Source organism: Diprion similis, chromosome 12 (assembly GCF_021155765.1).
Source record: "Diprion similis isolate iyDipSimi1 chromosome 12, iyDipSimi1.1, whole genome shotgun sequence".
Taxonomy (NCBI): domain Eukaryota; kingdom Metazoa; phylum Arthropoda; class Insecta; order Hymenoptera; family Diprionidae; genus Diprion; species Diprion similis.
This window is the reverse complement of record NC_060116.1, coordinates 5,532,893-5,554,038: the sequence shown is the minus strand read 5'-3', so window position 1 is coordinate 5,554,038 and position 21,146 is coordinate 5,532,893. Positions and strand designations below refer to the sequence as shown.

General features: G+C 37.7%; 3 protein-coding genes across 3 annotated transcripts in view; all 3 read left to right on the top strand.

Moving 5' to 3' along the window:
- Positions 1 to 905: 905 nt before the first annotated feature.
- LOC124412995 (CLK4-associating serine/arginine rich protein) lies at positions 906 to 7,145 on the top strand. The gene is made up of 14 exons (XM_046893264.1): positions 906 to 1,179; positions 1,703 to 1,800; positions 1,887 to 2,062; positions 2,177 to 2,392; positions 2,527 to 2,702; positions 2,842 to 2,915; positions 3,539 to 3,880; positions 3,991 to 4,359; positions 4,439 to 4,546; positions 4,756 to 4,804; positions 6,143 to 6,206; positions 6,287 to 6,392; positions 6,467 to 6,859; positions 7,015 to 7,145. The coding sequence occupies exons 1-14, from the start codon at positions 1,048 to 1,050 to the stop codon at positions 7,031 to 7,033; spliced, it is 2,322 nt and encodes a 773-aa protein (XP_046749220.1). The 5' UTR covers positions 906 to 1,047; the 3' UTR covers positions 7,034 to 7,145.
- A 345-nt stretch (positions 7,146 to 7,490) lies between these two features.
- LOC124412996 (gephyrin) lies at positions 7,491 to 11,126 on the top strand. The gene is made up of 11 exons (XM_046893265.1): positions 7,491 to 7,913; positions 8,299 to 8,450; positions 8,544 to 8,731; positions 8,807 to 9,017; positions 9,100 to 9,375; positions 9,535 to 9,601; positions 9,677 to 9,791; positions 9,891 to 10,166; positions 10,233 to 10,372; positions 10,527 to 10,714; positions 10,817 to 11,126. Exons 1-11 carry the CDS (start codon positions 7,838 to 7,840, stop codon positions 11,057 to 11,059), a joined length of 1,932 nt encoding a protein of 643 aa, XP_046749221.1. The 5' UTR covers positions 7,491 to 7,837; the 3' UTR covers positions 11,060 to 11,126.
- A 496-nt stretch (positions 11,127 to 11,622) lies between these two features.
- LOC124413473 overlaps positions 11,623 to 21,146 on the top strand; it is an 81,279-nt gene continuing 71,755 nt past the window's right edge. The window contains exons 1-4 of the mRNA XM_046894065.1: positions 11,623 to 12,007; positions 13,501 to 16,278; positions 17,048 to 17,181; positions 19,056 to 19,194. Coding sequence (XP_046750021.1) covers positions 13,671 to 16,278; positions 17,048 to 17,181; positions 19,056 to 19,194 — 2,881 coding nt within the window. The 5' untranslated portion in view covers positions 11,623 to 12,007; positions 13,501 to 13,670. The remainder of the gene's footprint in view (positions 12,008 to 13,500; positions 16,279 to 17,047; positions 17,182 to 19,055; positions 19,195 to 21,146) is intronic.

Genomic DNA, 21,146 nt, shown 5'->3' with positions numbered 1-21,146 from the left:
TTGTCTTATAGATAAAACAGGTCACCAACGAAAATTTGCGCTTTGGGTTTGTATTTAAATCAATAAATGTTGATTTTATACCTCGAATAATAACAGAAATCTACCTTTATTACTTATGAAGTTTGTTTTTGTTTCTTCACATTGATAAATAAGTCTTGAAATTTTTGGTAGATATTCTAAGCAGCGGGTAGCAGTACTTTGAAATAAAAAACAGACCCTATCCACCTATCTCATGTAACTAATTTTCCTTTCGTTACTTACGTAGAAGGAATCAAAATTTGACATTGAGAACCCAGACTTAAAATCCGTGTTGGTCGGTGTAATGGTTTCATTAATTGAATTTTTATTCTACATCACATGTTAACATACCGGGTGTGTCATAGTCGATTTGTACGTTGTCGTATATATCTTCCAATATCGAAGTCCACGTATCTGAAATGCGTAGAAGAGCTTAACAGCCTCATCCTATACACCATTCTGAACAAAAATACTCCAAAGCATTTTCATTCGACGCAGAAATAAAAACCCGAATTCTACGAAACCGCACTATTAAATGCGTATAGTTCATGTCATTTCTTTATTTCAACGTCAACTGAAAATACATCGGAGTGTCTTTGTTCAGACTTGTGTATAGAATGGGGCTGTCAAACCCTTTTTCGCGTTTGAGACACGTGGGCTTTGATATTTCGAGATACGAATACATACGACATCCCTTTCAGTCGAAATCGACTACGGCATCCCCTTAACACTCATAACAGTAATGAATGCAGCTTGTTTGAATGCAAGGTTTGATCTCCGCTCCAGTGGTAATTGCACGGTCATGAGAAAATCTGCCTTATCCAGAATGTGGGCCAATGACGGAGCAGCAGAGAGTCCACCAATGATCGGGCGTGATCAGACGATGAACTCTGGTAAGTAAACCATCATGGCGGGGAAGCGAAAGAAGTGAGCAAGCTGTCTGCAGGCTTTCAATTATTTCGTGATATGTTTGAGTAAATGAAAGTTTTGTGGTACCCCGTGTGACAAGGGTTACTCATTGGATTAAAAATGAGTTTTTCCGTAAAAAAAACGGGCGGGCGGATGTGGCACGAGGCGCGAAAGCAGGAGAAGAAGATTCGTGGAATGTTGGTTGACTACCGTCGACGGGCGGAACGTCGCCGGGATTATTATGAAAAAATTGTAAGATCCTTTAGTCACAGGTGAAGCCACCACTTCGTCAACCACTTGATTATATTTTTACGTATTCCTGAATCAATTCTCGCAGTGTTGTAGCAGTTTGCAATATTTTCATCCTTTCGCATAATCGTGTGACCTATCCACAGATTGTAAACAATTTTATTCACCATTCGATTATATCAAAGAATATGGTAGTTTGTTTCTTGTCATGTGGCTTGACCTGAGCTTTCCAATTTCGATTTAATCAATGGTATTGCTACAGCTATTGTTTTACTACTCTAGCGTAGGTGCATACATATATGCTTGACAGATTTCAGTCGATAAAGGTGAAGATAATAATTCAGACAAATTCTCTTGATTTATGGCAAACAAAAATTATATCAGTTTGTTAGTTTCGAATAATGTAATGTCTTACTTTTGGTTGTCCTATTATAAGAAAAGCCATTCGTTCGTCACGTACAACACAATGGATCACAGTGTTATTTTTTTGACTTGCAATGATTAACCCAACATTTCTTATCCTCAGAAATCAGATCCCACTCAGTTTCTGCAATTACATGGAAGACCGTGCAAGATTCACCTTGATCCAGCTGTGGCAGCTGCTGGTGCTAGCCCTGCCAACATGTGAGTGAAATATGACTGCTTAATTTTCACCCACTTTTCTGAGTTTGGCACATTCTGGGAAATTTACCATATTGAACAATTCACAGGATGCCGTGGCAAGGGAATGAAGAAAATCTAATTGACCGGTTCGATGTCAGAGCGCATCTGGATTGGATTCCAGAAGCCCCTGATACTATCGATGTTGACATCGCGCTAACTAGTGAAGATAGACATATCAATTATGAACGTTATCGTATAATCGTTCAAAACGAATTTCTTGGAGGTTTGTATTCATCTTAAGAAAAATAAATAGATTCTAATATTTATTTGAATTCTGATACAAAGTTAATTACTGGTCGACCGTGTGAGAATAAAGTGCTTCTCATTTTGTTTACAGTAACAGAGGAAAAATTTCTACATCAAATTCACATAGAGGAACAGTTTGGTTCTGCCACCAAGCCTGATGCAGCTAAAGACAAGAAAAAATCAGTTGCTAATGCTGCTATCGGATATAACTATGAGACAGAGGAACCCATTTCAGATCCAACTAAGCCAGTAGAAGCCATTGGTGTAGAGGATAAACCAGAAGACGAAGATAGTGACATTGATTTAGGTAAGTTGTATAATCCGTAAGTTGACAAACTCCTTCAGCTCACCGTTAACCTGGAAATAAATTAATTAATACATACAAAGGACCGATTATTTCATGCAGAATGTGTAAATTAGTTGTATTTTATGTATCTTCAGATATTTGTGTGGATGTATCGCAAATAGAACCGTCGCAAGCCCACGAAATGAATCAGGTAGCTCAAAAGTATGGCCTGCTTGGCGCTGACTACTTCAGTTTCTTGACACAAGATGTAGAAGAAGCGGAAACACTGAGGCAGGCTCGCAAACAAGAGGAAGAGAAGGCCATGTATTCGGTTTGTTCGGTTGATTTATTCATTGTTAGAACTATATCATCAACCGGTAATTGTTTGAAAAATTATTTGGAAGTTATTAGATGCAATCTGCAGACTTTGCCAACATCCTGCTTGAATTTCGTAATTTATATGTTACCAGGGCCGACGATCGAGAAGAGAAAGACGAGCGTTTCGGGAAAAGAAAATGATTGGCCGAGTCATGAGCCCACCAAGGTAATTACCAAGATTTATTCACATCTCATGTATTGTCAGATTTAGTCTTTGGGCCATACATTTGTTTTACCCTCTCTTTTTCTTGTGGTAATTTATTATTAACTCAGAGAATTGTTTTGTCAGATACTAATTAGAACCAAGAGAAGACCTACAGCTTTGAAACTGTGTTATTTTGATACTTTGTCTTCATTTCAGAATAATTGACGCTAGTCCGAATAATTCAGGCTACAGAACAGTTTGAAATCATTTTAAATGTATAAATAATTTCTTATACATTTTACATTTTGTATGGTCACAATATTTTCCAATAAAACTTTATACAAAGAGGTTCACCATCATCGTTTTATATGTCACGTGGTCAAGATTTTTCTCGTCACTATTTAAACAGTCTGTGATTTATAGTTCAATAATGCACAAGAAAGACAGAATATTGATTAAAATTATTTCGCGTGTACGGACGCATTGCTTTAGCAACTCTTATGAGTTTACCTTGAAAAATAAAGTATATTACTTTGTATGTAGCAACTTGACTAGGATTTCACCATTTAACTTCAATCGGTTCGTAAAATATCAGTGAAATTTTCATGACAAGTTTGATCTCATAATAACAAAATATGTCCCAGTTATGCAGCCAGAGAGAGCCCGGAATACAATCCTTATAGAAAATCATCTTCAAAGTCCCGCTCAAGATCTGCTTCACCAATCAATGCTGGACAAATTACCTACATCACGAGCTTTGGTGGAGAAGAAGAAGCACCTAGTAGTTCGTCCCAGATCACTACAACAAATATAAAAAAAGTTACTTATTCTCATTTGAGGAGAAGGCGATCAGAAAGTCCAGTTTTCATGGACAGAACGATCTCCAGAAGAATTTCGAAATCCAGGTCAAGAAGTACTTCCAGATCGTTAACTAGATCAAAATCATACAGGTCGCGTGACAGGAGAAGAAGTAATTCACGTTCTAGGTAAGTTGACGCTTTACCGTTAAGTCCTTCGCAACATATTATCCTTGATTAACTTGTACCTGAATAATGTTGCATGTGCAAACGTGTTTAATTATATGTTTTTACCTTAGATTGAGAAGCACAGGTTCCAGATCAACCCGACATGCAAAATCCAGAACCCGAAGTCGCTCCAGACACAGGCATTCAGGAAGTAGATTACAACGCTCATGTACACGGAGTATGTCAAGATCAAGTTCAAAATCGAGGTCTAGGTCGCGTTCAAGGTCTAGATCTAGATCACGGTCACGCCAAAGAAGGTTACGGTCCTCTTCGAGTAGTAGTTCTTCAATTTCGAAATCAAAGTCGCGATCCAGATCACGTAACAGGAGTCGGTCCAGAGAGAGTTATCGTAGAAGACGTTATTCTCAATCAAGATCAAGAAGTCGCTCCAACACAAGGCGGTCCAAAAGTGTTGACAACAAAACACCTGCTTTACCTAGGTGCAAAAACCAAATTACTATTATTAATTAATATGGCTTATTTTAAACGTATGTGGTTTGAATTGTGTATTCTTTATAGATATTATGGTCGGAGAGGCAAGTCTTCCAGTTTAGAGTTGGAATTATCTGATAACGAAGAAAAAAGTATTCCACCGGCGCCTAAGCCTCCGATAATCAGCGCAAGCGTGTAAGAACACCCAATTAACTCATTAATCGTACAGATTGTTTTGATTCTCAAATAATTAATACTTTGATCTAAGTTGAGTATATTTGTTCGGTTTTCAACTTCAAAAGCTTATTCGTTGTATAGAATTGAACAAAACATGATTTTCATTAGTATTTGAAAATTCATTGCAAGGTGGATAAAGTTCTTGATAAAATTCTCTCTTGTTTCAGGAACAAGCCAAAAGCAGGGTTAAGTACATATTCTGGTGGCGGATACAAAGTCAGTAAGAACCATAACGCTCCCTTAGTAACTTAATGCACAAAACAAAAAGAATAAATATATTTATTCGGTTTCTACTATCGCCTAACCAGACGTTTTAAACGTTATGAATTTATTCCATTGAGTTGCAAATAACAGCAAACGAGTGCGCAATTCAATGAAATAATTATTAAGCTTGAACAAATCTTTGAGTTGCTGTGATAATTAAGTTGAAGACATGCTGAAGACAGTACCCGTACACACAAATACGACACAATCATGTTTGTTGACCAAGGCGACATCTTACTACTATTGTTCTCGTTACGCGCAGCTTAATAGGATAATTATTGATCCTCGTCTCTTTAATGACAGATCCAAACTTACAGATATTTTCAACTCCGAGTTAACTAACAATAAGTTCACACATGAAGATAATTGAATTATTTACAATTCCATTCAAGTCTGTGCGTCAGAGATGAATGAGTTTAGTTTTACCATTTCATTCACATTTTTCTTTAGGCAAACATGAATCACAACGGCCTGATTAAACTAATTAGTTAATATTTGCACCAAAGGATTGAATAGTTAGTAATATTACCAATTTTATGATATGCCCGTAATTGCATTTACGTTCTAGATAAATGTTCGTGGTTGCTTCAGGTTTTTGATAACGGTCAACTTTATTTTCTCGCCCCTCCCTCACCCAATAGTTGTATCTTTGTTAGAATTTTTGTAGTCTTTGTAGTCTATCAAATTTCTGATTTGTTCCAAGTTGATGAAACCTTTGGAACAAATCAGAATTCGGAAGTATGTTTGGAGCTGACTACAAGCACCTTGCACATGTAAGGTAACTTCTCAAGTACATTAAGCTATCAAAAGGAGCGTTCAGAAAGAATTTTAGCCGAAGCAATCTTACATTCTGGAATAAAATAGTCCCTACACATTTCCGAACTAACGCGGCAATGGACCAAATAATAAAATTTTGATAAGTCTGATCAAGGGTGCGTCAAACTACTTTGCGGCATATGTTTCAATCTAAGAATGTTTAGGTGAAATGGTAATTGGTAGCTTATATGATTCGCGCAACTACACAGTCCAGAAATGTTAACAAAGCAACACTTTTAATCATTGGTGAATATTAGAGAACCAACAATCTTCAATTTTATTTTTAACCAGATTGTTGGTAACAATGACATTTACCATGTTTAGTCCTTTAGCAATCATCGTTATTGAGTTTATGCTTAGGTTAAAATCAGTTTTTTTTTTCAATGACACAGTGTATCTGACTAAACCAATTTTAGAACATTTATTTATCATTGATTGCATAATCGACTGTTTTTTAAGAAATTAATATTGCAGTCTTCAAAAACCACACCTCAGGAGCGGCTTAAAAAGAAAATGCAAGCGCTGCTTAACAGGCAATGTAAGTAATAATATTTACCACACCTAAGCCTCTTTAACATCGTAAATGTACTGAAAGTATGTTAACATTTTTACTTACAGACAAAGCAGATAAGAGAGCTGAGCAGCTACGAATTGAGAAAATGGAGCAGCAAAGGCAGGATCGCGAGGATGAGATTCGAGAGATGTCCTTAAAGCTGCGTCGAAGGTTCTCCCATCAAATTTCTTCTGAAACAATAATAGTTACTAATTGATAACATTAAATTACATTTTTATTTTTAGACAAAGAGAGTTGAGGCATAAATATGAAGGACATACTTCTGACAGTAATTCCTCAAATTCGTGCAGTCCGAGTCCAAATCGTAGCCCCAGACTCCAAGTAATGCGGAGAGAACGAAGAGAAAGAGACATGAGAGATATTGATATTGGAAGTGACCGGGATAGGGACAGGGACAGAGAGAGGGAGAGGGAGAGAGAAAGGGAGAGGGAGAGAGAGAGGGAAAGGGAGAGGGATAGAGATAGAGATAGAGACCGGGAAAGGGAGAGAGAGAGGGACAGGGACAGGGACAGGGAAAGGGAAAGAGACAGACGTGATGATAGAAACAAAGATAGGCATGATTCGCGTAGAAGGCACAGGGAATCTCCAAGGCCGTCTTCCAGTCCTAGGAGTAATCGGTAAAATGAAAATTCATACTGATAATTAGTTTTACATTCAATTTCTCAGTGTTGATCTATGCAACAATCAAAATTCATTTTAAGAACTAAGAACATCGTTAGCGAACAGATTGAATTATACCTATAATATTCGTGTATTGTTTCATTTTTTCCAGGGGTCTAGTTGACTATTGATGTTTTTAATAGAAAGAAAAAACGTCATTCTGCCAGGGCGAAAATATTTATAAAATTAATTACTCAATTTCAATTGTTTACGGTTCTTGGATGAACAATGCTAGGAATTCTTAACAATCAGTTATTTTCAATTCTGTAAGATGCATTCAATGTCTTTAATAAATGAAAGTATGTTTACAATAAACATGTACTACATCAAAGTTTTGTTTACAGTATTTGTAAATTTTGATTCATTCTTCATTACAATAAATGAATTGTACATTCTTGGCATACATAATAATATACTCATGTTTTTTTTCCTCTGATCAACTCCAGAAAATGCCTGTATTCTAAAACTGTACAATCGCAAGATCATTAACAATAAGCTCAAAGGTCACAATATCTGTAATCAGCTGAATGATTACCTTTTGCCAGTTCAAGTCACACTTAAACTTTTTCTCAAGGGTTACAATAAAATAGAAGATAGTGACTTCTCAACATTCAGAATACTTCGAATGGAGTTTTTTCCACCTTTTTTTGGAACAATTGATTATTGATGAGAAGTTTGTCCCATGCACTCTCCCAATCAATTATAATTTATCTCGGTAAGTATATGTAGATATCATGATCAAACATAACTAATTACGGCATTGACAGTCAAGATTTTTTGATAAGACAAATTATATAAAATAGATAGCGTTAGTACAGGTAAAAGTTTTTAAGCATTTATTGCTCGCCTAATGCTAGCTTTCTACGATCAGTGAATAGGAGTATTTCGTAACAAGCAACAATTATCAGCATCCGGGAGTAAATAACACTGCTATTATGTTTTCGATTTGCCTGAAAAAAGATAAAGCAGTTGCTAGCAACATGGCATCTATAACATTTGGCATATTGACCAGTGAGTGAAGGAATTCATAATTTATAGCTACTTTTATCTATCAAGTAATATTTTTCACGTCTGCACAAGTTCCAAAAAACTTATGCTCATTACCGATGTAAAAACTTATAAAAATTACCCATTCAATCAGTGATGCAAGTCTGCTTTAAGGTTAAAATCATTAGACATTGTGTATCATTGGACCTAAATGGTTCGAATCTACTTTTTCAAACAAACAGTCATCATGAATGGTCAATTTTTTACATTGGAGTTATAACGAGTTCGAAATTGTTATTGTTTGTGTGGAAACTGTAATTATTAACGTTAGTGCAGAAAGGATATTGACAACAACAATATAATGATAGTTGGTAATGTAATTACTACATGTAGTAAAATTATTATTTAGTAAGCGACACCTGTGCCAGCGGTAATAAGACCGATAGCAGTGGTCCCGAATTGGAACGATTGGTTAGCAGTGATCTAACAGAAACTGGGAGACTGATCAAGGGGCAGGTCACATGTACAACTGTTGTTCCCGACGATGAGTTTCAGATTATGGTAAGCATGGGCGAGTAATTTTGATGTAAATTGTATTGGCATGCATCATTATTAATCATCTAATATATATATATTTATTTTTCATCTACAAAGGCAACGCTGACTCGATGGTCTGACATTTTCAAAGTAAATGTAATTTTAACAACCGGAGGAACTGGATTTTCAGAACGAGATGTTACCCCAGAGGCTACGAGAAAGATTCTTGAAAAGGAGGCCCCAGGACTTTCCGCGGCTATGCTTATGGCAAGTCTGAAAGCAACACCAATGGGAATGTTGTCAAGGTAAGATTTCATTACTTGCTCGAAACCTTTTCATTCGATGTAAGTTCAATGTTTTGAGGCTGAACAAAATTTCAGAGCTATTTGCGGAATTCGTAAGAAAACTCTCATTGTTAATCTACCTGGGTCAACAAAGGCTGTGAAGGAATGCTTTGAAGCTATCGCCAGGGTGATTCCCCATGCAGTTGACTTAATTTTAGCTGAGCACACAAAAGTTACTAACACTCATACTCAGATGCAAAATCCTCAAGAGCATCATTGTGCTTACCATCAATCAACCGTTTCTTCTGTAAGATATCATGTGAATACAACCCAGGAGTACATTTGATATATGATTACTTACAACAATCGTCACATTACTATTTTTGCAGACTCGTATGACAAGTGTTGCAGAGAGACTTAGAGAGTCACCGTACACCATGATTTCAGTGGATGCAGCACTAGAGATCATAAATAAATCACTGCATATTTTAGGTGCAGAGATTACAAATGTTTGGGACTCCTACGGTAGAGTAATCACAGACGATATTTACGCCTACTGCGATTTACCTCCATTCAGAGCATCTATCAAAGATGGATACGCTGTTATTGCCGCAGACGGTAAGGGTCTGCGACAAGTACTAGGTGGCACAGAAGCAGGGCAAACAGTAAGTGTAGTTATAAAGATCAGTAGAATAGGTGGCTACAAACGGCCTATTAACAAATTTACTGTTTTAATATGATTAGTTCGATATTGCCAGCAGATGATAATTACCATCTTTGATTATTTAATTTCTGATGTCTTTAACAAAATTTGCCATTTTCAGCCAGGTACAGTAAAGCTTGTTCATGGGACATGTGTCAGAGTAAACACAGGAGCCCCCATTCCCAATGGTACGTAGTAGAAGAAGAGTTCTTAATTATTTGATGCTCGTCTCTAATCTATATGGTGATTTATCATGCATTCAGAGGCTACAGCAGTTGTGCAAGTTGAAGACACTAGGCTCATTAAAACTAGTAATGATGGGCTAGAGGAAGGAGAAATCGACATATTAATTGAACCAAAAGAAGGGCTGGACATCAGGTAAAGTTTATAGTGCGTTAAAAAGTTTAATCTTTAGGATACGTTGAATATCATTAAATACTAAGTGACTTACCTGCTTTCTTTACATTCCCATTATAGACCCATTGGTAGTGACATTCAAAAAGACAGTCTGATTTTAAAAGCACATACCAAAATAGGAGCAGCTGAAATGGGAATTTTAGCTGCATGCGGTTGCACTAAAGTTAGAGTAACGCAATTGTCATCAGTTGGGGTTTTATCCACAGGCAACGAATTACAGCAAGCTGGAGAACCACTTAAGCCTGGTCACGTTTATGACAGCAATAAAATAACACTGATGATGATGCTTAAGGAAAATGGGTACAGTCCAAAAGACTGTGGGATTGCTAAGGATGAGTAAGTTTATACAAAATAAACTTTTATTCAGATTATTGTACATCTGTGTACTTTGCTTGATTTCAGAGAGAACGCAATGATCAATGCGTTGAAAGGCGCGCTTGAAGAAGTTGACGTCCTGCTAACCTCTGGATCTGTTTCGATGGGTGACAAAGACATGCTGAAACCGATTTTAGAAAACGTTTTTAAAGCCACTATACATTTCGGTATGCATATTACGTACAGTGTATATATGAGCAGAAGCACATAGACGTTGAGAATTAGAAATTTGAGAAATTGAAGAACCAATTTCTGTGTGCTACTTCTATGTAGCGAGTTAAGAACTTTTTCGACACCTGCATACATCTTTTCAAATTATAGGGCGAGTCAATATGAAGCCAGGAAAACCAACGACGTATGCCACTTGCAAGCATAATGGCAAAACAAAATATATATTATGTTTGCCTGGTAATCCTGTATCTGCAATGGTAACATGCCATTTGTTTGCGCTACCATTACTCAAAGGCCTCAGCAAAGATTCATCAAAACCAGTCGTGGTAACTGCTAAGGTATTTATGATGATAATTATCTGCTTACAACTAGAATGAACATGTGAGACAGCTATGCTGATGACCAATGATATTTAATTATAAATTGAATTGATGTTCCAGTTGACTACTTCCTACAAGCTAGACCCGCGGCCAGAATATGCTAGAGTTATCTTGATATGGGACCAAGATGATCCGGTTCCAAAAGCGCTGAGTACGGGAAATCAAATTAGCAGTAAGCTACTTAGTTGTAAAAATGCGAATGCATTGTTGATGCTGCCTGGATGGACAAAGGATAGACCGGAATTGAAAGAAGGGGATTCAGTTAATGCGCGACTGATGGGATTCAATCAGAATTCTGCATGAAATGTACCTAGAAACGTTATTTTTATACTTAATCGTTACTTTCCACAATAAATTTTAATTCAGAATCTTATCTAGTGTACGAATATGTATCATTTTCCAACCACTGTAGGAATATGTACTTAATATTACCGTTCATGGTGCGGAATTTCACATTGAACAAATCTAAATGTATTTTCAGCATTGCGATTGTTTCAAATTTACAAAATGCATGTCAAAATATATCGGTACTGACGGACTGGCAATAAGATACAATAATCAAAAAGTCAAATTTTACGAATGATGAGAATAACTTTCAGACATTTCGAATATTTTTCAAACCATCCTGGTTGCGTAATTGCAATCTATTATTTTTTTCTCTCTCTCTCTCTTCCTTAACTTATTCTCGAGATAAACGGCAAAGTCAGGGCAGAGTATAAAAATAAACAACAGCTAGCGCAAAAGCGATCCTCAAATATTAAGTGGCTAATTCAATTGCGTCCAAGCTATCCGCACGGACGTTATCGGTTGAGCAGGGGCCGTCGAGTTTGATGAAACTCGCTACGTCGGTTAGAGGGCCGAACGAGATGCACCAGGAATAAGATGGCCGACGGGGCTACGGGAAAAGGGCAGGGACGTCGAGTGATTCGAGGATCGGTATATTGAATATGAGATATTCACGTAATGCCCTCGAAATTGACGGTTCGAATTATCGATAAATAATTCGTTAAGTGATCGCGTTCGTATTTGTAATATTAAAATAGGATTAAACGCGTGTTCGTCCTCGTAAGAATCGTGATTTAAAAAATAAAAATAAAACAAAAGAAATCATTCTTTTTTTTTTCTTAATTCAAGTAAAATTACACACCTATTTAAATAACGAAAGAAAAAAAAACGAACAACCAAAAAAACAAAGAAAAGAAAGAAACCTATTCGCAGGGCAAGTGGCAGCGCAAGGCCTTCTTGCCAGAGGTAAACAATCTCATTTTTCTGTCAAACATCGTTGGCCTGCGTTATGTAGGCCGAGTTTCACTGTTTTTCTGTAAATGTACTCACAACATAAAGGGTAGTTAGAAATTGTATGTAACAAAGACAGGCATACATAAAAGGCTTACGAACGATATAATTTAATCACGTTAACCAGCTGTATTTTACCCATTTAATGTACGCAGTACCAGGTGTGAGAAATATCATCGATTGCAGTGGTGGTGTTCTCTTCTCTCCCCTTCGGCCACTTGTGGCCATTTACGGATACCCCGAGAAGGGTTTTGTTTGTTGTTATTATCATTGTTATTATACTTACTACTGCTATTACCCACAATCCTCGCTTCATTTTCATTCCCCCCTTCCCACCCGACCTCGTAGTTTCTCTCATTGTTAAAGTGCTTTATTGCGTATCTTTTCATAAAAACCATCACGAATAAGAAAAAAAATGATATAAGAAATGTTAAAAATATCCGACTGAAATGCTCGAGGATAAAAGAAACCTACGGTCAATCGAAAATGGGATGTACACATGCCTGTCTATTAGTGCCTCTAATCGGCCTACGTGACATAACGGAGTTCCAAAATGTCTATTTATATAAATCTATCGGGAAAGAAAATTTTCACCACTCAATCTTCTCACTCTCGATCTTTACCTGCATATTTTATATTGTATGATTTATTCCACGGAGCATCCACATACCTCGAATAAACTTCGTGTACAAGGTTAAATCTCGCACGCATCCGCACCAAGGTTCGATGTGATTCAAAATATCTTGCGCGCAACGTGCTGAACAATCTGTCAGAATTGTGATACGTACGTATACGATTACATTCGACACGATGCAAGGGTTTTTACAAACGTAATACGTAATAAAATTGAAAAATGAATCGGAGAAAAATTTTATACACGTGGTTAGGAAACTTAGAAAGAAAACAATGTTTAGTAATAATGTATTGCTGCAGTCAAAGTCTTCAGCTGGAACTGCGTATAGAAATTGTTTCTAACAATTCTTTTTTTTTTCATACAGTATTAATTTGTTTTTTCCGGTAAAAAACACATATTTTTTGCGATTTTAACGATGGAATAATAATTTAGTAATCCATAAACATGCCAATAAATTTTAAAGCGAGACGTTCGAGAATTGCCATTATGTCTGATGAGTAAAAGCAACAATTAAGAGTCAGCTATATTACTATCCACCGTCTAGTCTGCAGTGTCATTACGAGACGACAATATACATATGTATACATAAAGCAGTAAGCACGTGTAGAAGAGAGAAAGAAACATCGATATATAACGTACGCGATAGTATCTATCTATAGTTGATCAGAATAGATTTCGGTGCCTAATGCACAAACACGGTTCGGAAGTAATTACGCTACCTACGCTAAAGTAAAACCGCAGTTGCGGTACAAGAATGCCTAAGTAATTGAAACAAATAAAAGACCGCGGATGCGCTGTGTTGTTACTGTTGCAGATATTTCGTATCCCCTATCGATCGGGACTTGGAGCATAGGAATATCGAACGTAAGCCCAATATGACGATTCACTGATCGAGAATGATGCACGATCAAGTTAATACTTCGTGGTAGGTTTAACCCTAGGGGTGGCAGTTAAAATGTGAAGAAGAAATCAAGAGTTGGTACGATGAAGCCACAGAAGAAGGCGGTAACAGCGCGTAAGGGCGCCGCGGCGCCTGCCGCCGCTAAAAAACGACGAGCATCCCCGGAGAAACTGACCTCCGACCCACCGAAAAGGGACAAGAAGACGGATGAAAAAAAGGGAAAACGCACCGAGGGAACGGCCATGCTGCAGGCTTTGACGAAGAAATCCGATAAATCTGAAGATCTGAAGAAAAAGGCGGTGGAGAAGTCGCCGGACGATAAGAGGAAGTCCGACAAAATTGAGGACAGGAAAAACAAGGCGGAGAAATTTGACGATAGGAAGAAGACGGATAAGGTCGATGATCAGCGGAAGAGGATACCCAACGATAAGTTGGAATTAGAAAAGCGTAACGGTACGGTGGACAAGATAATCGAGGAGGTGAGCAAAAAGCCTGAAGAATCGAGTAAGAAGAAATTGGAGAAGAACGAGGATAAGAAAAAGCAGAGCAAAGACCACGATAAGAGACACGAAAAATTGGAAAAAATCGAGGAGAAAACTGACGAGGAAAAGGATGAGACAGTTATCAAGGTTGGTTCCACGGAAAAAAAGAAGCCGCCTGCCGAAGAATCGGGGAAGAGTGTTCAGCGCGTGGAGGAAACTGCTGCAACAGAAGAGAATTTAGAGATATGCGAACCTGTCGTGGCGACGAAAAAGAAAATGAGCAAGTCGGATGAGAAAAAGACGAAAGATTCAAAGGTGGGTAAAAAAAGTGAAAAAAAGAAATCCCCCGAAAAAGAGAATGGAGGTAAAAAATCATCTCCAAATACGAAAGGAAAGAAAGAAGCAAAGGTGAAACAACCGCGCAAAAAGCCTGCGGTGAAAAAAACAATTATTGTTAAAAAAATAGCGTCTCGAGCGCCGGTCTCGAAAAAAATGATGCAAACTAAATTGAAGCTAGTCAAAAGTTTGAGTATCGAAGACTCAAAAAATGTGGATCCACGAGAACCGGAAGGCGCCAAGGTAGCGAAGAAGTCGAAGAAAAAGTCACCACCACCTCCACTATCAGCTGCGACGAAGACTAAAGTAAACAAAAAGGGGCCGCAGTTAGCGAAACAGATGAAATCAAAGGTGGCACCGCGAAAGTACATAAAAGCAAATGCAACATCTTCGACGAAAAAGGAAGAGAAGATGATAAAATTGGCGGAAAAAATAGTCGGTAAGAAGAAGATCGACAATTCAGCTACGCAGCCGGATAACGTAAAGAACTTGTTGCAGCACTGCCCTGTCAACAAGGACGATTCGCTGTTTGAAAAAACGCCGGATCTTGAACTCGAGTCAAAAGACATAAAAAGAGAAGTGGTTGACACAAACGAGGTCGGAGATTACAAATCTTGGAACAAAACTTCGGAGGGTAATAAAAAGTCTGGGAAAAGTATAAGCTGCAAAACGAAAATGGCCAAGCCGAAAGTATCGAAGAAGTGCGCAAAGGTTGCGAACTTACGCGCATCGGACAACTCTGACCGGAAATCTGACACTTCGGACGAAGTAACGCTGGAGGATCTCTTGAAACAGTCGAAAGCAGTTGACCAAAACGGTGCAGAAAAGTTCATTCTTAGCCAGTCAAAAGAGGAGAACAACTGCGACGATGTCCAGTCGCTCAGAGTTGATTTGAAGCTCGAAACCGACGACAGGGACGAGTCATCCATATCCGCGTCATCCGGCGGTGAGGAGAACGACGATCACGACGGGGATGACGACGACGACGACGAAGACGACGAGGAGGAAGACGAGGATGACGAGGACGGCGACGAAGACCAGACAAAGGGTCAAGCGGCGACCGCGAAGAACAAAAACCGCAATTCGAAGAAGAACCGGGACCGGAAGAGCCCGTCGTCAGACGCCTCCTCGGAACGCGTGCGGAGGATGCGATTGTTCGGATTTTGGACAGGACCAAAGCGTCACCGGGTGGCCTCATTGAATGCCTTAGCGAAAGTTCATTGTCTGTACGAAAACGAAACGGGTGGTGTTTATCTAGGTGGATACTGCAAGCCTAAACCGGACAAAGACAAGCAGACGAAAAAAGGGAAGGAAGATAAGGATAAGGATAAGGACAAGGAAGAGGGAACGGAAAAGGATTTAACATCGGCGAAAAAGGTTGAAACAAAGCCAGCGAAGATCGAAGAAGTATCCCCGAAGCGGAAACTGAGGAACGTACCTGGCTTACGCGGAAAACACTGGGACATGATGGAAAGTTCTTCGTCCTCTTCGTCCTCCGACGAGGAGCACCAACGCGCCTCGGACGAGCGCAAGAACTTGGAGGCGAGTAAAAAGAAAGTGACGAAAAGACGAAAGAAGAACGAGGAAGTAATGGACCTGAAGGATATGGTCGTGTGCAAACGTATGGCTAGCCTGAACGCCTCGGCGATACTGGCCGCGTCTTATTCCGACGAGAAGTATCACTGCAGAGATTCAACGACGAGCGACTCTTCGAGCGATTCGGAAGTCGAGGTGGTCAGGAGGCGGAAGCAGAGCGACTCCGAGGCGGAAAAACAAAAGTCACGTCAGGGCTCGCAATCAGACCCGGAAGAAGTTATCAAGCAGCCAAAAAAAGTCGTCATCGTTAACCAGGACACCGACGTTACCATCACAGGTAAAGGCATAATTATCTGGTCATCAGAGCGTCACGCACTTTTGATTACTCGCGATATTTACTTTTTCACTCAGTTAACTTCGTCATTTATACATTTTGACACGATGTATTTCGGAGTAGGCACATATATAGATACCTATCCTGCTGATTACATTCACGATTGCGGCTACTTAATTATCCGTTTCAACGTGTGCATTGGACTTCCTAATCCCATTAATTAATTAAGCGAATCAAGAAGATGAGAAATTTTTAGAAATTTTTTTCTCCAATTTCTACGGGCTTTTACATCCGACTGATTCAAACTATTTCAAACAATATTCTGCTCGTTTTACACGCCTTCCAATATTCGAAAGCATTAATTAACGGTAAAGCACCGCATGGCATGTATTATACACCAATTTTTCCTCTCGGTTTTTTCGAAATCCACTGTTTTCTTTGAATAGCAAGTTCTTTGATCGGATACCTCATGTACCGTTCCGCAAAGACCTCGTGGCAGTCTTTAAAAAATGTAAACATTTCCCAAGAAATTAGTGATTTTATGGAACTTATCAAAGTCTTTCTTTTCTACCCCTTTTCGAACATTTTTCAATTATTCATCCTATCAAATGAATTGTGTCGCTGTTTGCGAAATTCCAGTATATTAATAATCAAAAAATACCAGATTACAATGAGGCCTCCATTCGTACTTCCAAAAAAATGACTTTCAAATTTCTCGACACGAACTTCATTCATTAACATGTGGAAATATTTATGTCTTCGGATTTTCAAGGCGTCTACGTTAACCAAACAAGATCTACACACCGCGAAGAATTCTGCAGCATCGCCGGTATGCAATACCGTATTAGTTCGACAAGTCATACGCAAACCGCGGCCACCGCGGTCGCAACAGAGATTCACGAGCATGTGAGTATAAAACCAGCGTTTTTTCAATGGTTTAATAAAAACGAAACAAAAAACCTCAAATTTAAATAATTTCTTTCTTTTTCGAGCAAATCCAGGCAAACTGTTGCTGGTTATATCGATTCCTGTACAATAGTAGAAATAGCAAAATTATGTAAATTATGTTGTGATCTGAATTGAAAAGACGTAAGTGAACGCATATCGTTTGATCAGTTTTTCTGTCACCGTCATTCTTTTTATATTATTATATTGAACTTGCTTCTTCAATAGGAAAGAACTAATCCTACAGAAACCAGTTCTACAGAGAATATCCTACAGTTTCTGTTCTACAAAAATTTCACTCTACAGAAGACAGAAAAATTATTGCAATAAGTTCAGAACTTTCGCCCAGAAACTGTTTTCAAATAATTTGTAGCACTTTAAAGGTTAGAATAAGTAAGTAAGGTGTATTTGATACCACACAAATAATCACCTGATAAAAACGTAAAAGATGACTGTACATCACACGAGATTGAAACTAGCAGCCAACCGTTCCATGTTCATTCAAATATGGTAATGAAGTCCGTAAATCAAAACTTTGTGAAATACTTTGTATCCCCAATACTTTTATAGAATTGGGAGGATAAAACGGAACTGCGTTTTTCTACTTTCAAAACCTTTGACACGTTTAGCTACTAACTCTGGCTGCTAGCTTCAGCTTTATCTGTATCACGCCTCGAAAACTAGAATAAGTTAAGGTTTCATTTTTTTGCAGAGATGAACTCCGTAGAAACGTTTTCTTTAGAAACGGTCTTCTTCCGTCAAAATTTATTTCTAGAGGACTGGATTGTGTAGAATATTTCTATAGAATAATAACTTGTAAAGCATTTTTAGTAGAACATTCACTCTGTAGAATTGGTTTCTGTAGAATCAGGGGCCCCTTTTAATTAATATATATTCCTAAGCTTCGTCGATCTCTTTGAATGTAAAAAAACAGAAAGTACAGAAATTCCAGACTAAAGCTTTCCGTTGGATATCGATTCTCTCTCTTCTCGAACCTCTTCAATTTTCTTAGTACAATGATTGTTTGTCAAGTGTACTTATAATGTAAAGAATAATTTAACCCTTTTAGTCAAAGTCGCGGTAAGTATTCTTACCACCTATTTTATATTCATTTTTTGTATATCTAGAAAACTTTGCAACATATTTTTTCGCGGATTTTTGCTATTCTGATGGTATACTAATCGGTTTTTAATACTCGAGAGTAATTATTGCGATACAAAATAGATTATTATTGTCAGAAACAAATTGATTACCTATAAAAAATTTTGAAAATTGAAAGAATAATTCATTTCCGAGAATTAAGTTTCCTCTCTACAACATACATGTTTTGCACAAATTAGTACAAACTAAATAAACAAGTTTCTGGAATCGCTGCTTACGAATCTGAAATTAGATTAAAAAAATTCAAGATGGCAGACCCAAACAGCGATCTCGAAAACCCTGGACTTAAATTTTGTGACCGCATTCGATCAAATCTGAAATTTTCGTCCGCCATATTGGATTCACTACGTTGAATCTTTAAAATTTGATTTCAGATTTGTCATCAGCGACCCCGAAAACCACTGCATAGAATTTTGTGACCAAATTTGATTAAATTTGAAATATTGTTTCGCCATATTAGATCCACCATTTTGAAATATAATTTGAGATTCGTGATCAGCGACCCCAAAAACCACAGAATACTATCTTGTTATAAAAGTTGACTCGGCGCAATGACGAGTGACTCGAAGGGTTAAGTCAGCATTTACCTTGCCGATACGATGCGCTGTTTAATGCTATTTCAAGGGTAATATAATTATTACCTCGGTGAATCCCTTTACCCCATTCATTTTCAGCCGAAGCCCGAACAGCCGAGCAAGTCGTACACTCCCCTGGGAGCCCTGTCCTCGATGCAACCACCGGGAAGTCAAGGTCCACCCCATCCGCCAATGTCGCCAAGAAGACACTCCGCGTTTTCAGCCCCCCATCAGCACGGTGAGTGAATGAAAAAATGAATAAATTAAACGAGTTAAAAACAGCCACAAAGCAAATGAACGAGCCCCGTCCGCTTTCGCGGTGGGTTTTACCCTTGCTTTGGTCTTTGTTTTCGCAATTCGAGCATCGTTGAACTCTTTGTATCATTACCATTCGGTATATTATAGAGTTCTGCTTGTACCTACGTCATAATCCGCGCTTCGGTTGCCTTCAATGCGTGGAAATTAATTACATATCGCGATAATAAAAGGACAATGATGATTGCTCGGAAAGAGGCAGGCAACCCCTCTCGATCATCGATCCGAGTGTATCACATCGATCTAATGGTTTAGCAATTTACCAAATGTATAAGGATGTTCGAAACATTGTTCGAACAATGGATTTATAAAAACTAAAGTTTGTCGAGGCGAACTGATTGGGAACGATATTGATTTTCGGTTAAAGAAAATTTAACAATTGGCAAATATATAAATTCCAAAACTGTACACAATATTGTTTCGCCTGCAATTCTAAAGTCTAAAATAAAATATAGTTATCGCTTGAAACTGGGTGACTGATATTCTTCGGCTGTTCCGAAAATTGTACAATTTTATGATACCTACCTGTAAAAACTTTTTCGTATTCGAGCTGTTTTCGAACAAATTTTCAAAATTTTTTACCTCTCTTCCTACGTTAGGAAATGAGTGTTTAAATAAATTGAACTCGACTAATGTGTCTTCCTGTGACACCAATGAAGCCTGAAATCGTCCATAAATTGATTTCTCGAAGCATTAGACGTCGTTGTTTCTTTCTTTCTTTCCTTTTAAATTATAATATTTATACGGCAATCACGGAAGTCAGAACGATATTTGCATTTTCATCATATGTATAGATATGACGATTACAGCCATTATAGGAAAGCAAAAGAATGTAGTAAAATGAAGTCATCAGGTGATTTCACTGTGACGATAAATTTTGTCCTCATGCATCGAATATCTTTGATCCAAAGTAATCGAATAATTCCCCATAAATTAAATAATCTATTCCCATGATCGATTTTTATTTTATATGCTGGTAGGTACGGTCTGCAATATATATGGGTCAAAGCTGGATTTGATAACAATCAAGCTTTATTCCTGAAAGTGCGTCATCTAACAGAGCGCTCTCTACTCTCATCGTCGTAGTATTTAGATCAATGAAGGGATCAATTGATCGATAATAGACGGATCGGGCAGAAAAAAATAAACGCTGCAAAGCTGCTGATGAATATCTGAAACATTCTGTTTTTTCTTTTTTTTTTTTTTTTTGCTTCTCTTTTCATCAGCAACTGGCAAATATTCATCAAATTGGTTATTTACTTTAGAATTTCCCAAGTCTATGAATCCGGCGATATAATAATCGGGATAGTAAAATAGATGCGATTCACATAAATTTTTTAATTATAATGCAATTTTTTTCCACCTATCTTTCTCCACGTTCTCTGTAAACCGAATTGACAAGGAAAATATGCGATTAACCTACGTCCAAAGTAATTAATGGCGATCTGTGCACCGTGGTCAAATTGTCGTTAACTAATTGCTGGAAATAATTAACCGCAGATACCCTGATAATCTGTTCGAGGGAACGAAAAAGTTGGTATAATGTATTCAAACTCATGCAAATTATGTCAGAGGCATTCTATGAGGAACTCAAGATCGAAAGTTGAAATTTTATATTTTCTCCTGAAATTTTTATACGAAAGTTCTAGACAAAAAACACAAATCCGTTAAAAACAAAATTCTTAACCGCCCCTATTTCAGATATCATTTAATTAACTATTACCGACGGGCCTGTTTTCTAAATTCTGAAACAATTTGGAAAAATTTCATACAATGTCGCAAAATTTTTAAACTCTCGTCGAAAATGTGTTTTTCCCTTGTCGAAATTTCATTTTCGACAAGGGGTTAAATTTTTTTTTTTTTTATTATTATTAT